The sequence below is a fragment of the Staurois parvus genome, unplaced genomic scaffold, assembly GCF_062004578.1.
Source record: "Staurois parvus isolate SC_StPar_1 unplaced genomic scaffold, SC_StPar_1.0 ptg000217l, whole genome shotgun sequence".
In the NCBI taxonomy this organism is placed as follows: domain Eukaryota; kingdom Metazoa; phylum Chordata; class Amphibia; order Anura; family Ranidae; genus Staurois; species Staurois parvus.
In genome coordinates this window covers 1,688,188-1,710,416 of record NW_028318013.1, presented here as the reverse complement: position 1 = coordinate 1,710,416, position 22,229 = coordinate 1,688,188, and the positions used below count along the sequence as shown (strand labels likewise).

Below are 22,229 nucleotides of genomic sequence, written 5' to 3'. Positions count from 1 at the left end.
GTACTTACGGTGCTTCTTTGTTCTCACAGTGCCCTTTAGTACTCACTTAATGAAACCTTAGTTTTAGCAGCACGTTTTAGCAGTTTTGCTTTTTTCATCAAGCAGTAATATAAGCCCCCTTTTGCAGATAGAAATTGACCAGTAGTTCAGCTGAGACTGTCCTTGTGCTCATTGATGCAAAATTGCCCTGCCACTGTTCAGTTTCTTTCAAACTCTCTCAAAAGTCTCAAACTAATTAAGAGACCCCAGATGATACAGCAATTTAAAATTGGCTAGCAGCAGGACACTTTTATTGAGAGAAAATTAATGCGTCTGTAGTGAAAAATGTGCTGCAGTAAAACAATAGGCTAGGCCTAAATTTACTAGAGACAAAAGGTACAGGGTGGGGCTTTACTGGAAGAATTGAGAATAACACAGATATTTCAGAAGTGTAAAATGGGACAGTAGCATGACAGTAACAGGACAATTTTAATCAGGAATAATAGGCATACCTTGTGTATGCCTAACTTTTATCGTTATATGGGGATAAGCATTGCCATAAATGTGAGTGATACATTATAATGTGAGGCGGTTTAGGTGCACACTGTTCTTGCACTTAGTTTTTTTCGTTGCCAACAAGGGGCAGCTCCAAGAACAGATGATCAATAACAAGTGAATGCTGCACTGTGAACACCCCAAGCTTAAAAAAAGGCCATATCAGCATAAATAATATACTCCCAAATATACCTCCCCACACACACATTTTTAAAAGAGAAGCCTTGCAGCAGCATAAACAAGGTCAGGGCAGCAGTTAGTAGTGACCACTGACCTCATAGCAACTGCAAAATATAATTAAAGACAAAAAAGACTCCAATAATTAGAGTAAAAAAAGGCAGCAAAGGGCTTAACTGCCCTTTTATAGTGAGAGGACTGGCTTTTCCAAAAGCCCCCTTATTGGCCCTTCCAAGCCTGCTGGTCATGGTTCAAAGGACATGCCATGTATTTTGGTTTTAAAAACAATTTCTCAGGAGAATTTGCACAAAAATTTGCAGATACCATGAATTTCAAACCAGCAGAATTTATCTCAAACTCATAGTAGTGGCAAACATCAAACTCTTCCCTGTCTGCTAGTATAGTAGGACACAAAGGCAAGATGACAGTAGTGACCTAACAGCTAGCAAAGCTTCAATGTCTACCAAATAAATTCAAACTCTGCATAAAATATTTCCACCACTTCTGCACTTGATTTTGTAAAATCATGGACCCAACACTTTTTGTTAAAAGGATTCCAGGCCAGTTAACTGTCCATGAGTCTCAAACAGAGGAGCTTTAAAGAATAAGTGCACCAGAAGACAAAGTGAACGTCTCCATTTTGCCCTGACCTAACCTAACCCACCCTACTCCTCCACAGATGCATACTTACCTTAATCCGACAGCCGTGGCCTCTGTTGTTTGTTTACATCTAGTGCCGTAAGTCTCAATCTCTTGACTGTGGTTATGCATTACAACCCCATAGACTTAGCCATAGAACTGTCCCAAGGCTGGAGATGAAGGGAGCCAATTGAGCTGTAATTTGCAGGTGCAGCTAGGAGAGTTAGACTTTAAGCACTGAATGTAAATAAAAGAGGCTGTGGCTGTTGGATCTTGGTAGGTATGCATCTGTGGAGGGTGGGTTAGGTTAGGTCAGGGCAAAGGGGCAAAAAAGGATTAGTGCATTTTAAGAGAAAGTTTTTAAACAAGCTCTTACTTACCTCCATAGCTGCAGCCAGTGTGGAGTAATTATGCTTTAACGAGCACAAACTGTTCAAGTCAGGCACCCTTCTCTCCCCTTTTCCTGAGCTCTTGCTCTGAGTTTACCATAGAGATTAAAAAGCTGCTAAGCTACTTGAGACAGTGTACCATAGGGAGTCTCTTTTTAGTTGTCTACAGACATGAATAGAATTGTTAAACTGATATAGCATTCAGCGTGTCTACCATTTCTCTATGACACCTAGAAGCAATTTTTACAGAGAATAGGAGAGACTGCATATGCGTAAGGATGCACAGTAGGTCTAAAATAATTTTTATTTCCCCACATTGCCTGGGTTTCAGGTTTTAGGATTATCATCTCAGTCAGTGCTATAAGTATCTATTCTCCATATGTAATTTGCAAAGAAATGTTGCCACTTCAAATGAAGCAAAAGTATTTTGTTTTTTTTTTCAGTGACCTGGAAGATATTTCATCAAACCTCATTTATAACCGTCCACCCGACATTTCACATGGAGAGTTTAAAAGACTTGTTGCTTCGGCTGCAGATCTTATTGTAGCCACTGTATGTGGAACTCAGATTACTATAACTAAATATGTTGTGTTTTTATACCGTGAAGAAAACAGCATTTTATTTATTTGCCATTTTCTGCCCATATATGAATATTAATTGCTGGGGAAAGGAAGCTTTGATTAAATAGTGTATGATGGGGAAAGAACTAGCTTAAAATAGTATTAACCTGTCATGGTATAGGGGCCCCTGCCAGTTATTGATTTAATTTAATCCCCATACTAATTCCCTGTACCAAACGTCCCTCAGATTCTCTCTCTGTATGTCCTCCGTGTCACTCTCCCAAATGGCCAAATTCAATTGTTGTGGCTTCCCCCCTCCCGGACAGCTTGTTGCCAGCTTGCTGTATGTCCCCAAGTTGCCCTCCATAATTCCTGACACCGGCCCCTCTGATATCCCCGGGGGGTCTGGTGTCATCCTTACCATCATTGTGTCCCCTGTCACCAGCTCAATTCATCCCTGGGGTCTAGTGTCCCCCCCTCCACCTCTCATCCTGCTGCAGTGGGATGAGAGGTGTGACTTTCACCACCCCTGCCCTATCTTCTCCCCCTCCAGCCGCGACTGGAGAGGAGAAGGTGGCGAGGTTCACACCTCTCCGCAGAGAAGTGTGAACCTCCCGCAGGGATGTTCCAGGCTATGGTGTCTCGCTGACGCCATCTCAGCCCTGTCATCCAAAGCGCGGCCACTGGAAGTTCCCACGCTTGCAAATGGCCCTGGACAAAGGCCGCGCTCACGAGAGGCGCGGTCCCTGTCCAGGGGGCGTGCCTCATTGCCGGGCAACGAGGCACGCCAGCTCAGGCCCGCCCGGGTTACCTAGACGACCAGGGAGCGTCTGACATCAGCTTAAGGAGCTGATGCCGGGTGCTCTGGTCTTCTGTCAGAGCAGTCACCGAAGGAGCCCAGCTGCGGCGGGACCTTCGTGACTGGACTCTGCAAGCCCCCCAGCCACACGGGGACCCGCACCCAAGGTTGCCAGAGATTGCCTGCCAGTACCAGAGACCCCCAGTCCAAGGGAAGGATTGCCAGAGACCCCCCAGCATAGGGTAGAGGTTGCCAGAGATTGCCTGCCAGTTGCCTGAGAACTCAGCCCAAACGGGGAGACCACCCGCATGATCCTGACTCCACCAGGTACCTGTGTTCCGCTTTCACCCCTGGGAGACCAGGCACCCTGTTGGATCTGTGAGTACATGCTTCCCCCCTGTTTTACCTGAACTGTGCCATACTGACCCCCCCCCCTTTGTCGGATTACAACTGCTACAAAGACGCTTCCTTGGCTCTCAGTGCTGGACTATAAGTGATTGGCCCCTCCTTGCATGCGAGGTGATTCCATAGGATGCTGCAAGAGAAAGGAGCCAGTGAGCCACCCTGAAAAGGAAGCCTGGGGCAGTGGTCATAGCACCAGCTTAAACAGGAGCATAGGCAAGGACTAAAAGATAAAGAAGCTGCATACCTAGTAAGTAAATCAGCTGCTGAAAGTGCTTACGGGTTTAATCCCAAGTGTTTTATATGACTTCAAGCAGCATAGATGTAGAATTTTTGGATTAAAGTGCAAATTTATGCTCTACTTTCTTTGTTCTGGATGGAATAGGGAAAGGGTAAGAACTTTTTTCAGGTTTTACAGAACAGTTTTTTTTATGCTGTATCTTTTTTGGACTTATTCGACTCCACTTCCTATTGTCTCTCTTCAGTGGTGAATTGAGCAGCATTAAAAAAAATCCATACTTGCTAACTCCTTCTCGCTCAATCCAGAAGTTACACAAAGCTGTTCAGTTTTTTCAATTTGTTTCACCCATAAAATCCTTTCTGATTCAGCTTTTAAAATTGGTCTCGACAACAAAGACAAATTCTGGTCTTAAAGTGACCCTGCCACTATAGAATATTACAATAAGCAAGGCATGCCTGTAAAGGACAGTAAATTCTCACTCTTCTTGCTCTCTACATTACCAATTGCTCTGATCCCTAGAAATATTCTGCTGAAGGCCACAGGAAAATTGACATTTCTTAGTGTTGCTCTCCTAGGTCCCCTGCAGCTCTTACTGGTTTCTTATGCAAACTTCCAATGAGGTTGAGGTCAGAAGGAGGAACCAGTAAACACTGCAGAGGACCTAGCAGATTAACTCTACCAGAGGTGCCGATTTTCCTGCAGATATCAGCAGAAGATTTCTCGGGACCCGAGCAGCATTCCTCAGCGCAAGTAACTGGAAAGATAAATACTGTGTTTAATGTCTTCATACAGGTATGCCTTTTATACTTTTGTATTGCCACAGGGTCACTTTAACAGCTTGGTTAAACCTAGCCAAATGTCTGGATAACGAATCTGTATTATAAGAGCATACTTGATAGAGAGACCTTTTAAAGAGTGTAGGTTACTTTTTCAGATGATAGCTTGGTGATGAATTGTGGAATGAAGATATAATATACAGACATGCAGCTACAAATTGTGGTATATTTTCCAACTGTTGTGTTTTTTTGGCTCTCCTTTTTTATAGACTCCAGGCTGTCCTTTACCACATCTTCATCAACACAAAGGTAATTTATACTATAGGAACATCAGGATGTGAAATACATAAATATGTGTATATTAAACTAATGTTTTGTTTTTTTTTATGGTGGATGATGGTGTGAAAGCAGTCAAAGGGCAATCTTCAGGTGTTAAGATACCAACCTGCAGGCAGGAGCCTCCTTCCAGCAAAGAGTCATCAACTCTGAATAAGGAGTGTCACACCCAATTTGTAGAAAATGAGGATTTTGGTTCAACAAAGCTTCATACTATACCTGAGTGCTCTTCAAAGGTACTTTAGCTAAATTGGAATGGAAACTTTGAAATTCATTCAGGAAAGAATGTTTAATGGCTGAACAGTTCATTTTCTATCCAAACTGTGCTTAAGTGCACCAGTCCTCCCTACTCTCTTTGATATGTAAAATAATTATCCTGGAAAGGGCATGTTGGTTATGGTGGAATATGCTCCTTGCTGCCTCTCTAACACATGCACACAAAGCCTGATGCTTAAAAAATTAATGTACTAAGACATTTGTTACAGCTGCCATACAGATTCAAACCTGCCTTGGAAGTTTAAAGCGAACCTCTCAGCATCTTAAAAAATAATCTGGTACCAACTCATTAAAAGCGCCTTTCTAGTGGTTGGTCTGTAGAAGTTTCACACTTTTGAAGAGTTCCAGTATCCTGTAGTGACATTGCAGTCAGTGGAGAGGAACCATGGCTTCCAGCAAGAGGAAGGATTCTAGAGACCACCTGCTTTTTTTTTTATATGCTCACAGAGTCACTTTCAATGTAATTGGTAAGAGAGGTTACATAGCACAAGCCTATAGGACATAAACTTCTATTGTCTTCCTATTGATGTGAGCAAGAAGTGCGTTTTGTCTGTAGGAAATACACAAATAATAATACATTATTTAATACATTTTTGCTCAATGCTGGTATTATAGTACGCAGAAATAAATGTGTGTTGCATAACCAATAAATTCACTCACATTTGTGTTACCACAGGTGACAGAAAAGAGTAAGAATATAGATTATGAAATTATTGTCCATATAGGAGCCATTTCTCCAAAAGAAGCCAGTCCTTCCCTGTTTATGAGATTTATTGGTGACCATGGAAAGTCAAAAACACTTTTCCTCCAAAACACTTTGCATAGCAGTACTGCCTCTAGTATTGGACAGGTAAGAAATGGATTTTCCTGTTTCTGTATAATTGTTAGTCTATAATCAGTGCCATATCACAGGAGTTTTGGAAAAGGAGACACTCTTGGACATTGAGGCTATTGACGCCCCAGGAAGACTAAAGCTACCATTATCTCTACTAAGGGCTCATGCATACAGATATAAATACAGGCATATGGGTGTACAGCATGAAATACACCTGTGTTTGTGGTGCCTGGGAGCCCCAGCCGTTATGTAAATCTGCCCATAAAACTGTATTGACAGATTACTCTGTACACGAGTATACACGGGTAAACACCATTATAAACGGGTAAACAACATTATTTGCATTCACAAGTGCACGCGTCTTGGCATAATTATTTTTATTATTATACAGTATTTATATAGCGCCAAAAGGTTTGCTCAGCGCTGTACATTATAGTGGGGGACAGAACATGAGACAATACAGTAACAAAACAATACACGAGGGGTTCGAGGGCCCTGCTCTTTCGAGCTTGCAATCTAGGAGGGAGGGGATAGTGGTACAGGAGGACGTGGCTGTGGGGGATGGAGTGGAAGGAGGAGTGGAGGAGATCGGCTGTTAAGTGAGGGTGGGGTAGGCATCCCTGAAGAGATGGGTTTTCAGGGTGGGCCTAAAAGTGAGGAGGGTAGGTGACAGTCTGATGCATTGGGGTAGTGAGTTCCAGAGGATGGGGGAAGTCCTGGAGAAGTCCTGCAGTCGGGCGTGGGAGGAGGAGATCAGGGAGCTGGAAAGTAGGAGGTCTTGTGAGGAGCGAAGAGTACGGGTTGGGTGGTATTTGGATATCAGGTCGGTGAGGTAGTTTGGGGCAGCGTTCTGAATGGCTTTGTATGTCAGTGTTAGTATTTTGAATTTAATGCGTTGGGCAATCGGAAGCCAGTGGAGGGAATGACAGAGGGGGGTGGCAGAAGCGGAGCGGTTGGTAAGGTGGATGAGTCCTGGCCGCTGAGTTCAGGATACAATGAAGCAGGGATAGCCTGTGTTGGGGTAGGCCAGTGAAAAGGGAGTTGCAGTAGCCCAGGCGTAAGATAATAAGGGAGCGAACAAGTTGTTTAGTAGTGTCTGGGGTTAGGAACGTATGTATTTTGGAGATGTTGCGGAGTCTGCATGAGTTTGCCAACGATTGGACATGGGGTTGGAAGGACAGGTTTGAGTCTAGAGTGACACCTAGGACTTTGGCTTGCGGGGTGGGACTGATGGTGGCGTTGTTGGTTGTGATGGAGAGGATGGGGGGGGGGGGCGCAGGCTGGGGGGAAAATTAGGAGCCCGGTTTTGGAAAGGTTCAATTTGAGGAAATGGAGCGACATCCAGTCTGATATGTCATTCAGTAGGTGGGCGATACGGGCGGAGACTGAAGGGATAATTTCTGCAACGCAAAACTTTCACCTTTGAGAAATTACTGTATGTCCATACACCCATGTAAACGCTAGTACTGGTGTTGACAGGCATATGCCAGCATACAGTGCATTCTGTCAATACAGTCCCATGGCATAATTACACACCAGTTGGGTCTCCCAGCCCTGCAAATACAGGTGTATTTTGTGCTGTACACCCATATTCCAGGATTTATGTGCATGATCCCTAAAGGTGATTAGTGATGCTGCAGGATGTGTGCATTGGTAATCTCCATTTTACTTTGACATGATGACAGTGTAGCCAAGAGAGGATGTCATATTACATAATTATACATAATTTCACCATAATTTAATTTGTTTTGAAGGTTGTTTCTTCCTTTGTTAAAGCAAATGATGTTGGAGAATTGAAGCAAATCATGCTGGGAGTTAATGATAAAAAACAAGGTGTGTACCTCTAATTTTTCTAGCTCTATGACTAAAATAATTAAATAAAATAAACATGTTCTGACAGAAGTATGCTTACTTCCTTCTGAAAATAGCTTTTGCCCAACTGCCATACTTGTCCAGTAGCTTCAATACTTTTGGAGTTAGTGCTCTGGTTTCATCCTGACTTCACTTGCTGCTTGCTTGTTTCCTGTCAATGAGTCAGACAGTATTGAAGCCACAGACAACAAGACTACTAGAAGTTTTAGAAGGAAGTCAGCTGTGTCATGTGGATGATTGCTTAAAACCATATAAAACCACCAACTACAATGCTGTATATACTTTCTACCTACAGAAGATAAGCTTTTAATACATATGTATGTTCTATCAGATTGTAGGTGCTATTGCATAAACATTTCTATATTGAAAGGAAAATCAAAATATGTATTTCCCTGTAACAAATGGCTCTCATCTCAAGTTGCTTTGGTCTATGCTAGAGAACATGACTCACTGGACAGCAATCCACAAGAAGAAGTAAAAGGTAACAAACTGGTTTAAAATGTGATTTTCATATGTAGGTGTGTTTTGACCTATGTATTTTGACCTATTTGTATGATAAAATATGGGCAATTCTGTCTAAAGTGTCTTGACATTAGTAATAGAAAATGTTATAGAATTAGGGGTCTGTTTATAAATGATTTGCAGGTTGATGTGCCAGTCCACTCTGCAGAATGCATTTCAGAGTTTTTTGCCTACTGTTGTTGATCCAAAAGTCAAAGTAACACAGTGTTCGGCCAGCACAGTTTTTTTTTAGCATAGCAATGAACACAAATGTCTTTCAGCCTCCTGCATATTCTGTGCCTGGCTCTATTCCTCGTTTAAAGCGGCACTGGAGTCAGTATACCTACTGGTCCAAAGTCTATATAAGGTGTCCCTCGCCGGCATCTTCTCCCCACGAGCTCAGTTTATATGCCCCAGAATGCTGCAAGCATTCAGAAGATACATTGCATGTCTCTTCTGCAATAAATAGCCTGCCTGCATGCTTAATAAAAATGTCTTCAATTCCACTTCAAGATAGACCAACCTAAAGCCTTGTATACACGGCCTAAAAATCACCATATCCTGTACTGGGGTCTGGAGTCCAGAGGTTTTGAAGGGTCTTGGGAGGGATGAAGCCTCTAACTCTGTGTCCACATTTTGGAGACCAGCAACTTGAAGGTGCAGGTGCGCACAGCCCTATTAAATCAAGGGGCTGTCTGTAATTCAGGGCTCCTTTCCCCTGCAAAGCTGCCACAGGAGCAGTGTATCTATGTGGAGAGAGACATTAGGAAAGTGTTTACCCTGGCCTCAAGGAGATGTAGCCAGATCTGACCAGGCCATTGCCTAAGTGGTATTGTAAATCTGTGTGTCATTAGGAAGGAGCCTGTGCAGCCCAGGTGGGCATTTTGCGGGTCTGAAAGCTCACTAAGACAAAGTGGTGGGTTTGTGTGGGACTATGAATTTTGATAGCCAGGAGAGCTGGTTGACAGCTGGATGTCTGATAGCTGGAAGATTTATGTTTTGATGCTGAAAACTCCAAATGTGCACCAGGTAATTATGGTCAACCACAGAATGCTAAAACAGCTTTTTAAGCAAGCAGGTGACTTTGGTGACCAGAGTTTTCAGTATCTTCCCATCGCCAAGAAAGAACTATCCTGGCATGCCAGTTGGTATCACTATGGAAAAGGGCAGCAAGCATGCAACTTCCCACTATATTGCTACCAGCAATAGTGTCGTGGGAGAATGCATTATAGACATCCCTTTTGTGCCCAAGAGGGGTTCTGGCAAGAAGGGATTATATGCCACCTGCCTTGAGGGGCATGCTTTTTTTTCTATAATTTAAAGAATTAAAACAAAACAAAAACAACTAACTTTAGAAATTCTAATCCTGAATATTTGTTCTAAAACCTGTACATTTCCCTTGTAAGAACAGATATGGCTGAATGTATTTTTATCAGATGAGATTGTACAAGGAACAACTGCACTTTATAAATTGAGAGAATGTGGACCAGTGAATTTTGGGCAATGTTTGGGTAAAATCTTACATCAAATCCTGTATAAAAATAGACCCCATGAAAGATCAAATGATTGGCACATATGGATTTAAAATCAGACTGGGATAAACATTTCTGGCCAGCCAGTGGGGACTCCCAACACAAAGTTATTTCTGTGATATTAAAGTGAACCTGAACTCAAAACCTGAAGATCTGGTATATTATAGGGAACATCTAGAATTGTTACTTGTGTCTAAGCCGGGTGTCGGCAACCCACGGCTCTAGAGCCGCATGCGGCTCTTTTTCACCTTTGCTGCGGCTCCGGAGCACACTGCCCACCAGGTGAAAGGCAATAGGGTTGCCGTAGCTCAGTGGTCGGCAAGCCGCAGCTTTTTACACATTTTAATGCGGCTCTTCTGTGTGCCGGGCGCCCGCTCCCCTCCCTCCTCTCGGGCGGCCGCCCCAAAAGTCAGGACTCTGCAGCTAGCCCAGCAATGGGCAAACTACGGCCCAGCTGACCTTTTAATCCGGCCCGCGGAGCGTGGCAAACATTGGCTGTCAGGATGTAGGTGGGGCAGCATGACGAACTCGTCTCACAGTCCGCCCTGAAGACCGGAACGGCGCGGGAACACGGCGAGAGGTACGCGCGGAGCAAAGGTAAGTGAATTGACACAATATGGGGAATGAATTACTATAGGGGGGATGAATTACTATATGGGGAATGAATTACTATATGGGGGATGAATTACTATGGGGGATGAATTACTATGGGGGATGAATTACTATGAGGGATGAATTACTATATGGGGGATGAATTACTATATGGGGGATGAATTACTATGGGGGATGAATTACTATATGGGGGATGAATTACTATGGGGGATGAATTACTATATGGGGGATGAATTACTATGTGGGGGATGAATTACTATGGGGGATGAATTACTATATGGGGGATGAATTACTATGGGGGATGAATTACTATATGGGGGATGTATTTTCAGTTTTAAAAATGTGGCTCTCAAAATAAATTTCAATCGTGGTTTTGGCGAGATTTGGCTCAGTTGAAAAAAAAGGTTGCCCACCACTGACCTAAGGCTATGATTGTGATTATGACGATACACTGTGGCCCTGATTAACCCTTTGCTTACTGGGCCCTTAAACCCCCTTCATGACCAGAGCGCTTTTTGCAATATATGCAGTGTCGGATTTGTTTTAAATGTTGCAATGGTTTTGCGGCTCCCAGTCTTTTTTTCCCTTCGGAAACGGGTCCAAGTGGCTCTTTATGTCTCAAAGGTTGCAGACCCCTGGTCTAAGCTCTATGCTAAAAAACAACAGTTCAGTTCCTAGTATGTGAGGGTGTCTAGGCCCTCTTGTGCATACAGTCTCAAACAGACTGTAAATCTGCAACATGAGAAACATTGTTGCCTCTGCCTACTAGCCTCCTGAGATTTGAAGTGAGTTTTGGTGATGTCATTACTGTGCTGCTTGCTGGAGAGGAGTCTGTACTGTATGATGCATCTCTCTGCTTCTGCTTAATTCATTCTGTATATCTGTGCTTTGTGAACCTCTCTCGCTGCTTTTGCTGCTTCTGGATAATTCACCCTCCAGTTCTAAGATCACCATGTCATCACCATATCATGAGACAGCTCTGACATGAGAAAGCAAAGCCCTATATCTCTACCAAGATGGCAGCCCTCACACAGAAACAAAATGCAGAACAAGGTATGGTAAGTCAATAATGTTGATAAGATCAGATGTGGAGAATCTGCTGGCAATACTGGTGAATAGTCCATTGTCCTCTTCTTGCCTTTTCTGAGCACAGCTTCTAGATTTCAGTTTTAACTTTATATTAACTAAATATTATTTTTAACTATTATTTTTAATATTTTTAACTAAATTATTGTTATAATGGAATAGTTAAGCTGGCCATACACTTGTAGATTTTTATATGAGTGTTCATATGAAAAATGTCTTGATGAATAGTGTTCAAAATTTTTCAAAAAATTTAATTTCCTGAACAAAAATCACATACACTGTTAGAATTTAGTTTCCATCCTTCTTCTATGACTAAAAAAGACTGTCAATTTGACCCACTAACAATTAGAAAATCTATAGTTCAAATGTTCAGAAAATGAAAATTTTCAACCTATATTCTACCAGTGTATAGCCAGTTCTACAGTACGTCATGAGCATACATGAGCTGATGTGCTTAATATGCTGGGGCCTTGTGGTATTTCCAGTCTGCTACTGGCTAAACTATTGTGATGTGTTTTATTTCAGATACAGAAAACCATCAAATGCGAAAGACAAAGTGTAGATTATCTGCTGACAGTAGTAATGCTCTCGACTGCAATAATAATCCACCTTGGATAACATCTAAGACGGCTGACTTAAATTCACATGAAAGCACTGGAAAGGTTGAAAAGGGTGAAGTAGAGGATATTGTTTATAAAAAAAGCAGTACTAAGACAAAAGTGTCTAAGAAGGTTGAAGCTAGAAAATTAGACGTTTTTCAAATAAACAGTACTAAGTCAGCTGGATCATCTAAGAGATATAAAAATAAAGTATCAAAGAGGACAGTGGTAAAAAGACGTGCTTCTTCGGAAGCAAAACTCCAAGATGTTCCCTGTTCTAAAGAAGAAGCCACTGTGATAAGGAGTCAAAGTGGGAGAGATCAAAAAGAATCGTATCAGGTCCCCATGCTGGAAGGCAAGCATTCCCATACCACAGAAGTTGATAGTGTAGCTGAACTTGTGGTTGATAATAACACTGCAGATATGATAGCCAAGGAAAGAAAAAATATATATGAAGATCTCCAGGAACAGAAGAATATTCAGACTTATAGACTTTCTAAAGCAGAACATAGAAGAGCAAGCAGCCCAGTCAGTTATATATTCTTCTCTCATGAAGGACAAGGACCACCTGTCTTTGATGAAGTAAATATCTATGCTAGGAGAAACACAGGCAGTTCAATAAATCCCAACTCAATGGGTGAAAACACAGAATCCTCTCAAAGCATGAAGGACAAAGCTAAGTGTTCATCTACTGACAACAACAAAGATATAGATAAAGAAGGAGCATCACAACTTTATTTATTACAACAAATTCTTTTGAAATCAGAAGGAAATGCAACAGATAGTCCACCTGGAGCCAATTCTCAACCTTCTAGTGATAAGTTGGTAAATCCAGAAAAAATAAAGAGCCTGCATGATAAATCTGATCAAGGCCATGAAGTCCTCAGTGTCCATGCCCAGACTAGTGGCTGTGAAGGTCCGTATCCCCTACTAGGCACTGAGACTATACAAAATTCAGACTGCCTTTATTCTTGTGAAGACGGTGGTAGCTATGAGTCAGATTCCACACTCAATGAGGAATATTTATTTTCTGATAGCTCCTTGGCTCTAAGTTCTTCAGACGATGAAGAATATGAAATCTGTTCAAAATCTATTAAACCAGATAAAGACACAAAGGAATTGCGACGACAAATGCTTCAAGTAGGTACTGCAACCCAAGACGTAAGGTTATGTTGTATGGGGTTCCTGAACTAAACAGCAACTTCCACTTTTATTGTTTGCATGCCTCATTATCTCTTCTGTTAAGGTTTATACATTATTATGTGTTCATATTTGTGTAGAGATATTAAAGATATTTATGCATGAATCATGGGGCCTACTATATTGTGAATGTTCAGAGTTTTTATGTCAATTTCAAGATGCATATTAAAATACTGTATGGAATGTTTATAGCCTACCTACAGCCAGATCTCTTTTTTTGTTGTGAATAGAATGGGAAATGTTTAGACCTTCTGCAAAATTTCTGCTGTCATCTGTGTCCTCATTGTGCACATTTCCCACGACATTCTATCTTTGGGACACTAGGACAAGATGGGAAGAAATGGGAGTCACTGGGGAAGGAACAGCTAACATTAAAAACTCATCAGAGCTGCCTACCTTTCCCCTTTCTGCAAACAAGTAATACATTGCTTTCCGGCCCAACTGGAGGGATTTTTTTCATTGCTTTCTATGCCTTTTACCCCCTTTCACCAGGGCAAGAAGTGGGGGGAATCTCCACAGTGTGTCCACAGATGGCTGATAGAAAGTTTAACCCTTCCCCATCTCTGTCCCAGTCTGAAAAAGAAGTTGTAATAAGATTTGGGCTTTATTTGCAAATTAAGCATTGTGTAACAAGTATGAAAAAATCCTATAAATTATAAGTATATATAATATTGTAAATTAAAATAAGAATTAAATAAATTGGCCAAAACCATTATATTTTCCCACAGTCTTTGCTGTATTATTATTATTTATTATTAATATTGTACAGGATATATATAGCACCAACAGTTTGCACAGTGCTTTAAAACATGATACAATTAAACTTATAAACAGTGTGCAGAAGTTTCACTGAGAAATACAATGTAACAAAGTTATCTTTTTTTAAATTTATGTCTAATGTATTTTTTGTACACATCAAAAGGATGACCTTTGGTCTGAATATGATGTCTGTTAAAGCAAGTAGAAATAAAACACGTTTGTAAAATGTTAACCTATTTAACCACTTTTTAACCCTCAGTTAACCCTTATCAGCCCTGTTTTTATATTTTTCTACTAATCAAATCATATTTTATTAGTTTTATTACTCCTTTTTGTCCATGGACTACATAGAAAAAAAGACAGTGGAGTTACTAACACGGAAGAATGCAAAACCTGGTGCATCTGTGCATGGTAGTCAATCAGCTTCTAACTTCAACTTGCTCAATTAAGCTTTCACAAACAAAACAAAAAAAACCTGGAAGCTAACTGGTTTCTATGCAAAGCTGCACCAGATTTTGCACTCTCCAGTTTTAGTAAATCAACCCCACTGTTGCTGACCTGATCACCAGGTAAAAAAAAAAACTAATGCAGCCACTACATTTAAAGGCATTATAAATCTTCATACTTGCACTTTGTGCTTTTTATTTGCATAAGACATGCACTGATCATATAATTTCAATGTATTATTTGTTAGCCTGTTTCAAAGTCTATAGTAGAGTAAATTATCACATTACATCTGTCTGTAGTCAATGAATCAGCACTTCCTGGGAAGGAACTACATATCCTACAATCCCGGGGCCTCTCCGTCTAGTGTTGGTTCAGTTGAAAGCAATTAACAGAGCTTACCATGCTGTAAGATACGTGTTTTGTTAAATAAAATTAACATGCATTTGTGATGCAACGCAGAGAAATGACTAGGCATGCATATGACCTGGAACAAGAAGTTGTTTGTCTCGCTGGTGAATAGGATACAAGTTAAGTGGATAAGTGATAAAGCTATCTTGGAAAGAATGAATGAATAGTAAAAATTGCTCTGGTCCATAAGGGGTTTACAGGCGAGGGAGCTGAAATGGTTAATATAATGGTAACCTTAAATATTTCATCTATTTGGAATACAACATCACCAAGCAACTTTACATAAACATACTTGAACAGAGAGATAAAGGTAAATAATCTGCTCTAAACAGGTAATCTTTTTTATTTTTGAAATAATCATCATCATCATCAGATGATGCCTTCTAGGTTCACTTGGGTTGAGAGTTACATGAAGTTGAAAGTGTATGATAGAAGTCTCAGGCTCCCTAAATTTTAAGTTCCAACTCTGGAGATGTCCATGCTCTAACCTACATAGCTGGCTCTAGCTTTTGGGACCTGTGTAGACACACAGAGCACTATCCTATGGCTGGGCACCTACAGTTGGATTCTCCTTCATAATAAAAGGTACTGCAGGAATTAAGTATTTCTGGTTGTCCTCTCTACTGGAGCCAGGGCCAGTGTTTTATGGTGTAAACCATATCGTTGCCCAGGATGCTCAAGTCAGTAGTGGTGAAATTACTTGTCACCACCCCCTTCTCCTTAGGTCTGGATGTTCCTCCATCATTTGAGAAGAGCCCTGACAGCACACAGTTCTTTGGTCTGCGTACATCAAATCCTCTGCTAGAAATTTCAGTATTTAATTCAGTGTTAGTGTGAAAATTGTGCACCAATCCACAGTTTATGATTGACTGTTGTCAAGAACACCTGTAGACAGCCCTTACTTTTGGGTTTTATTAAAAAATTAGATCTGATTGTATGTGCGTTTTTTGCACCATTTTTGTGAAAGAAAAAAAAAATATTTTTTTTTCATTCTAGAACACAAGCAACCATCATACCTATAGTTATAGAAGAGTTGATTCCTGCAATGAAAATGCTATACTTTTTCAAAGATCCCTGGCTGCAATACACAGTTCTGATGTCAGCAGTCTAAAAAACGTTTGCCACTATCATTTCTTTTTACCCAGGTATTTCATCTACTTATATTATGCATTTTATTCATAATAGGTTTCTAGCTAGATTCAAACTCAGCATTTGGTGACCTCAAGCAAGATACATCATATAATCTTGCAAATGAATCCTAAAAGACATGCTGATATTGATAAGTATACAGTCTGTTCAACCAAAATCAATATTGTACTTTTAGACAGATGTTATTATAAAAAAGGTATATCTTTTTTGACTGTGGCAGTAAGATCGTTGTTAATACATCATGCTGCTGCCATTTTTGGCTTCTCCGTTAGGCCTGTTTCACACAGGCTTCAATTTGTATAGGAGCATTGTGAACAGGAAGCTTTTACAAAGCATTTGCAGAGCTTTCAGCAGCCTTTGTTGAAGCTTTTAAAGTGCTCTCCAGCTCCAGTTTGTAAATGTGAAAACAGATCTTAATGGGAGTGTTGATTGCCACTTTAAACAGGCTGCTAGCAGGCTTCAGCATTGTATATAAGATCCAAAACCAGGACAGACCTCAATAACTAATCACCAAATACAGATAAAATGAATAAAATCCAACAAATCCAAATAAAACAAGTGAAGTTCCTGGTTGCCAAGGTACTATGTCCCCCCTAGGAAGCTAAAATATAAACAAATACCCAGCAACCAAATGGTATTCAATCCAAAAGTCCTTGAACACATTCTGTGAAATGTCATACTATAAGTCCTTCATTCTTCCAAGATTCTCACCATGAATATTTGTGTGTCCTATTCATATAACACCAAGATGATGTGCTCCTCTTCCTCTTTTCATCAAATATTAACTCCTCATGCAAAACATTTATATAAACCGCACATAGTGCATTAACTTTTTAAATGCAATAAATCAAATATATATTACACTCACATAAAAGTGTTATAATAGTGCCAAAACATCACCATTACCACCACTCTTAGAAGCTTGCTGAAAACCTACTGAAGTCTGTTGGCAGCTTGTTTAAAGTGACAATTAGTATTCCCATAAAGATCTGTATATATTATTTTCAAACAGAAGCTGAAGGGTGCTTTAACGTCTTAGAGAAAGCTGTTCAAAGCTTGCCGAAAGCTTTGTAAAGCCTTGCTGAAAGTTCCATAAAACTTTGCTGTTCACACTGCTCTCATACAAGCTGAAGCTCATGTGAAAAAAATCTCTGGGGTCCTTTCACGTGGGCAGTTTGCTTTCCAATCAGCAGGAGATCTGCTTACAGATCCCCTGATTGGCGCAAAACAGATAACAGGTCCCTGTTCACTAAGTTTATACAGAGTGGACACAGACAGCCCAAGCTCTGCTGTATTGGCAGCTGGGAGTACACAGACTCCATTTTACAGAGTCCATTTTACACCCGCTACCCTCAATCTGGTCCACCAAAACAGAAAAGGCAGTTCTCCTTTTTATAGAGGGCCTGATTCCGATTACACTCACTGGTCTATAGGAATGCATGGATCATCCGATCAGGTCTGCCTGAAAAACTGATAGGCGTGCCTGAACATATTGGCCATGTGAAAAGCCAACAAACTAGACTGGGCGGCAGAAAAAGTAAGTGTGGATTCACACATGTGCGGTGCAGATTGAAGTTCAGGTGTCAAAGCTAATTGACACTGTAATTGTTCAGCAGTTCAGGTCAGGTTGAGATCTGGTTCAGGACAGGTTTAGATCAGGTTCAGGTCAAGATTTGATCTTGTTCACAACTGATGATGTGCGGTTTAGAAATGGTTCTCATAGAAGTCAATAGCCTTAATCCGCATCTGAACCGGGCCACACACTGCTCAGAAATTGGACTGAAATAATTTTCAATCTGCACTGCTAGTGCACCAGACATATGTGAACATGTACCATAGGAAGCAATGTTATCTCACATGTCAAGCGGATTGGATGCATTTCAAACCACATCCAATCCACATATACTGTATGTGAACCTGCACTAAGACATGGGTGAGTAGCAGAGCCAGAATCTCCAGTTAGGAAATCTCATCACTGCAGTTCAGAGTATACAAGCATTCAAAATATGATTTAAATCACCCAGATTTACCCATGATGGCAGCATCTTTAGTGGACTTGACTGCGACTGAGTCAGTAAAGACTTATGCCAGCCATACAATAGCAGAAAAATTATTCAAAAGAGTTTTTAAAAAAACACAAACGATATCGCCATCATGTAATGACCGAACTTCAAACAATAATTCGTTCAGTGGACATACATGAATCTGTTTTTTGTCCATTTTTTGCTTCTGAGTCACATATGAGCAGTACCAACAGTTTGAATTTTAATGGGTGAGAAACACATTAACCTTTCAATTCATCGTACATTTGGCAGAAGTTTTCCAAACTTTTCCTTAGTTTTTGTGGCTCAAATGGATTTTTGAATGATTTTTTGTCTAGTGTGTGGTGACCATTAGGCTTTATCAACTGTGCAGTAAGTTCTAACATTCAGTAAATTTAAATGAACAAGTATTCGCTTAAGTAAAAAAATGTGAAGCTTTATAGATGTAAATAATATCAGTTTTGTATTCAGTTAACACTACATCAAAACTTTGCAGTCATTTTCTAAATCCAGGGTTTGGTATTTAAGCTAAGATTCCTTGATTATGATTTTTTTTTCTTGGAAAACACTTTACCGCTATCACTTTTACATATTCCCCATATATCACCCAATGAATGTTTAGTGAAGCACATCAAGCTTGATAGAAGGTACTTGTTGGCATAATAAACCTCAAATGTTTAACATACTAGACAATTCATGTACCTTATTTAATTGGCTTCTTATCTGAAAATATGTTTTACTTCTGCAGCATCAAAGACAAGGAGGATAAAACTCTATTACATCATGCAGCTGCTCAGGAGAACCCACACATTAGTCAGGTATGTGGAAATATCTATAAAATAATATAATAGAGACTGTATATTTCTGTCACACACCATCTGTTTCCTTTGGTTAACTGTCAGTGGGGTTGCTTCTGATGTAGTGCAGTGATTTGTTTTAATGTATTAGGGGTTGTTCATTCCCAGTGATTCTGTTTAAGCCAGGAGTGTCCAACCTGCGGCCTACGGGCCACATGCAGCCCACATTGGCTATGAATGCAACACAAAATCGTAAACTTACTTAAAAATGTTGTTTATGGGAAATTGTAAAAATGCCTTTATACTTAGTGAACATGTGGCCAAAAAAAAAAATGACAGTGTCTCTTTACTGGACTCATAAATCTTATATTCCCAAAGAAAAATACCCCAATCTTCACAATCAAGCCTTATTCATCTGATCCATTTTGGGCAGCACCTATAATTGTGAGCAACTATTTTCAAGGATGAAGCATGAAGGGCAAAATTAGAACCAAAATATCTGATGAGTACCTTGAGAAGTAATTGAGAATTGTTTCTCCAGCCATCAAACCAGATATTGATGCATTAGTTTATCGAAAACAGTGTCAGATATTGCACTAATTATATGTTGCCTTCCTTAAAAAAAATACAAAAAAATTTATTTGTATTACTCAGATAGGTACATTATCTACAGTATAACGGTGATCATTAACTTGTGATCTGCCTGACTTTTTCTACTCATCAGCTATCCTTATTGTTAGTGTAATTTATGTGTGGCCCAAGACAATTCCTCTTCTTCCAATGTGGCCCAGGAAATTCACAAATTTGTACACCCCTGCTTTAAGCTGTCCACAAAGGTCAAACTGTAGGTGGATGTCAGTGGTTTAAACACCCACTGATTTCTTGTAGGGGCTCGACAGGTGAGAGTCAGCAAGAGTCCCCTACTCACACTATCAGGAGGTCATTGGTGGTGTGAGTTGCCAATGATAAACCTTCTTTAAAGCAGGCCTGTCAATAACATTGTAAATCTTCAGAAATACTTGGCATGCAATGCCAAGCTGCAGTTTCTAAAGCGAGCAAAATCCTCTCTTGTATTAAAAGAGGTATAGACTCCAGAGAGAGAGATATCATATTACCCTGTACAAATCATTAGTAAGACCTCATCTGGAATATGCAGTTCAGTTTTGGGCACCAATTCACAAAAAGAACATTGGGGAACTGGAGAAAGTACAGAGAATGGCAACTAAATGGATACGAGGAGATCAGCTATGAGGAAAGATTAGAGGAACTGAATGTATTCTCTCTTGAGAAGAGTAGATTAAGGGGGGATATGATCAACATGTATAAATACATTAGTAGTTCATATAGTGAACTCGGTGTGAAGTTATTCACCTGAGGTCATCACAGAGGACAAGGGGGTACTCTTTACATCTGGAGGAAAAGAAATGTAATCTCCAAACACGGAAAGGTTTCTTTACAGTGAAAGCTGTGAAAATGTGGAATAGAGTTGGTTCTGACCAGCTCAGTGGATTGCATCAAAAAAGGCCTGGATTGTTTCTTAGATACACAGAATATAACTGAATACTAACATTTATAGGTAAAGTTGATCCAGGGAATATCCGATTGCCTCTCGGGGGATTTTTTTTCCTCGCAGGAGCAAATTGGATCAAGCTTTGCTGTTTTTTTTCCCCTTCCTCTGGATCAACTGTGGGTATAGGATTATAACTTTTTTTTTTATGGTTGAACTGGGTGGACTTTTGTCTTTTTTCAGCCAGACTAACTATGCAACTTTCCTGGCATGCCAACATAAATTTTAGCAATCTTCCAAAAATGTACCTTTTGTTTTAACATAGTGCTCCATGCAAGTGACAGTAGAGCAGTTGTCACTATTGAAGGAATCTACCCTCCCTTCATGTCATTGTAGACTCATAGAAAGCGAGATGAAATTTCTCAATGAGGACACTGGGGCGCAGCAATACGAATCTCATATTTTCCTCAATCCATTAAAAAAAAGGTGCGGATTCAGTCAGTGGCGTCCCGAGGCAGGTGCGGTACGCACGGAGTGACACCGACCGCACGGGGTGACACTGGACCCGCTCCACAAAAAGGTAAGTTGTAAAGCAAGCCGACGATCGGATCCATCCTGCGGGGATCATTGGCTTTCTTTACAATTTACCTTTTCTTGGAGTGGGTACGATGTCACCCCGTATACGTTGCATGACGACAATCCTGCGGGGATCGTCTGCATGCAACCTATACGGGGTGACACTGGACCCGCTCTAAGAAAAGGTAAGTTGTAAAGAAAGCCGACAATCCTCGCAGGATGGATTGGATCTGCTGATTGAGCATAATGGATCGGAGTCCGATCCATTATGCTCAATCCGCCAGGTCCGATCCATTTGTCGGGGATCGTCGGAGGGGGTGTCACCCAGTGTTACCACACTGGGTGACACCAACCCTAGGGACGCCTCTGGATTCAGTATTGCTTTAGATCATGGTTTCTCAATCGAGGATCTGCCATGATCTACCCATCAATCGCAGGCAGGTGACGGGTATATTCAGACCCCACTTACTGTATATCATACTCGGAGCAGCACAGGAAAGCAACAAATGACTGTGCACTCCTGTCCATATCACGTTCTTGTATGTGACATCACATGGGATAGGAGAGAGAGGAGGACTGGTGGGGAATAGTGCACCAGAACAGAACACACAGCAGTTACCCTGCACTGCATAAAAAGGAAACTGCACTTCTATTGTAATGTCAACAACTGCCCCCATGAATTGTGCCTTCCTGCCCCACCATGATTTGTGGCCTGCTGCTCCCATGTAATGTGTCTTGCCTTTCCACATGTATTGTGCCCTGCTGCCCCTGTGCTCTGCCCTACTGACCTTCTGTTCTGCCCTATTGAACCCCTCTACTCTGCCCTACTGACCCCCTGTGCTCTGCCGTGCTAAAACCATGTGCGCTGTCCTGTTGATTCCCTGTGCTCTGCCTTCTGACCCCCTGTGCATCTGTGCAGAAAAAAGCAAAACACACGTTTCACACTTAATAGGTAAGTTTTAATATTTGTTCTATTACTTATTGCAGTTTCTAAAAAAATAATTGTTGTTATATCATCAGCTCACTGATTACACTAATGTCCCCTGAACATTGTACTGAGCTGTACTGTAGATCTGAACATTTTTCAGGGGTTCCCTGAGATCTTGTCTTTGGCAAAGGTTGCTCCAAGATAAAAAAAAGGTTGACAAACCCTGTTTTATAGTTTCTCCTTGTATAAC

At 40.8% G+C, this 22,229-nt stretch overlaps 1 protein-coding gene across 3 annotated transcripts in view; it reads left to right on the top strand.

Moving 5' to 3' along the window:
• LOC149460908 (uncharacterized) overlaps positions 1-22,229 on the top strand; it is a 57,279-nt gene that overhangs the window by 30,487 nt on the left and 4,563 nt on the right. The window contains exons 5-13 of one of the 3 annotated variants that reach the window (XM_089679061.1): positions 2,183-2,291; positions 4,787-4,826; positions 4,929-5,089; positions 5,806-5,979; positions 7,719-7,797; positions 8,168-8,317; positions 12,093-13,306; positions 15,977-16,125; positions 18,920-18,989. In XM_089679061.1, coding sequence (XP_089535187.1) covers positions 2,183-2,291; positions 4,787-4,826; positions 4,929-5,089; positions 5,806-5,979; positions 7,719-7,797; positions 8,168-8,317; positions 12,093-13,306; positions 15,977-16,125; positions 18,920-18,989 — 2,146 coding nt within the window. Of the gene's footprint in view, positions 1-2,182; positions 2,292-4,786; positions 4,827-4,925; positions 5,090-5,805; positions 5,980-7,718; positions 7,798-8,167; positions 8,318-12,092; positions 14,094-15,976; positions 16,126-18,919; positions 18,990-22,229 lie in introns of those variants that run through there. The other 2 variants (XM_089679059.1, XM_089679062.1) reach the window with 2 other exon arrangements.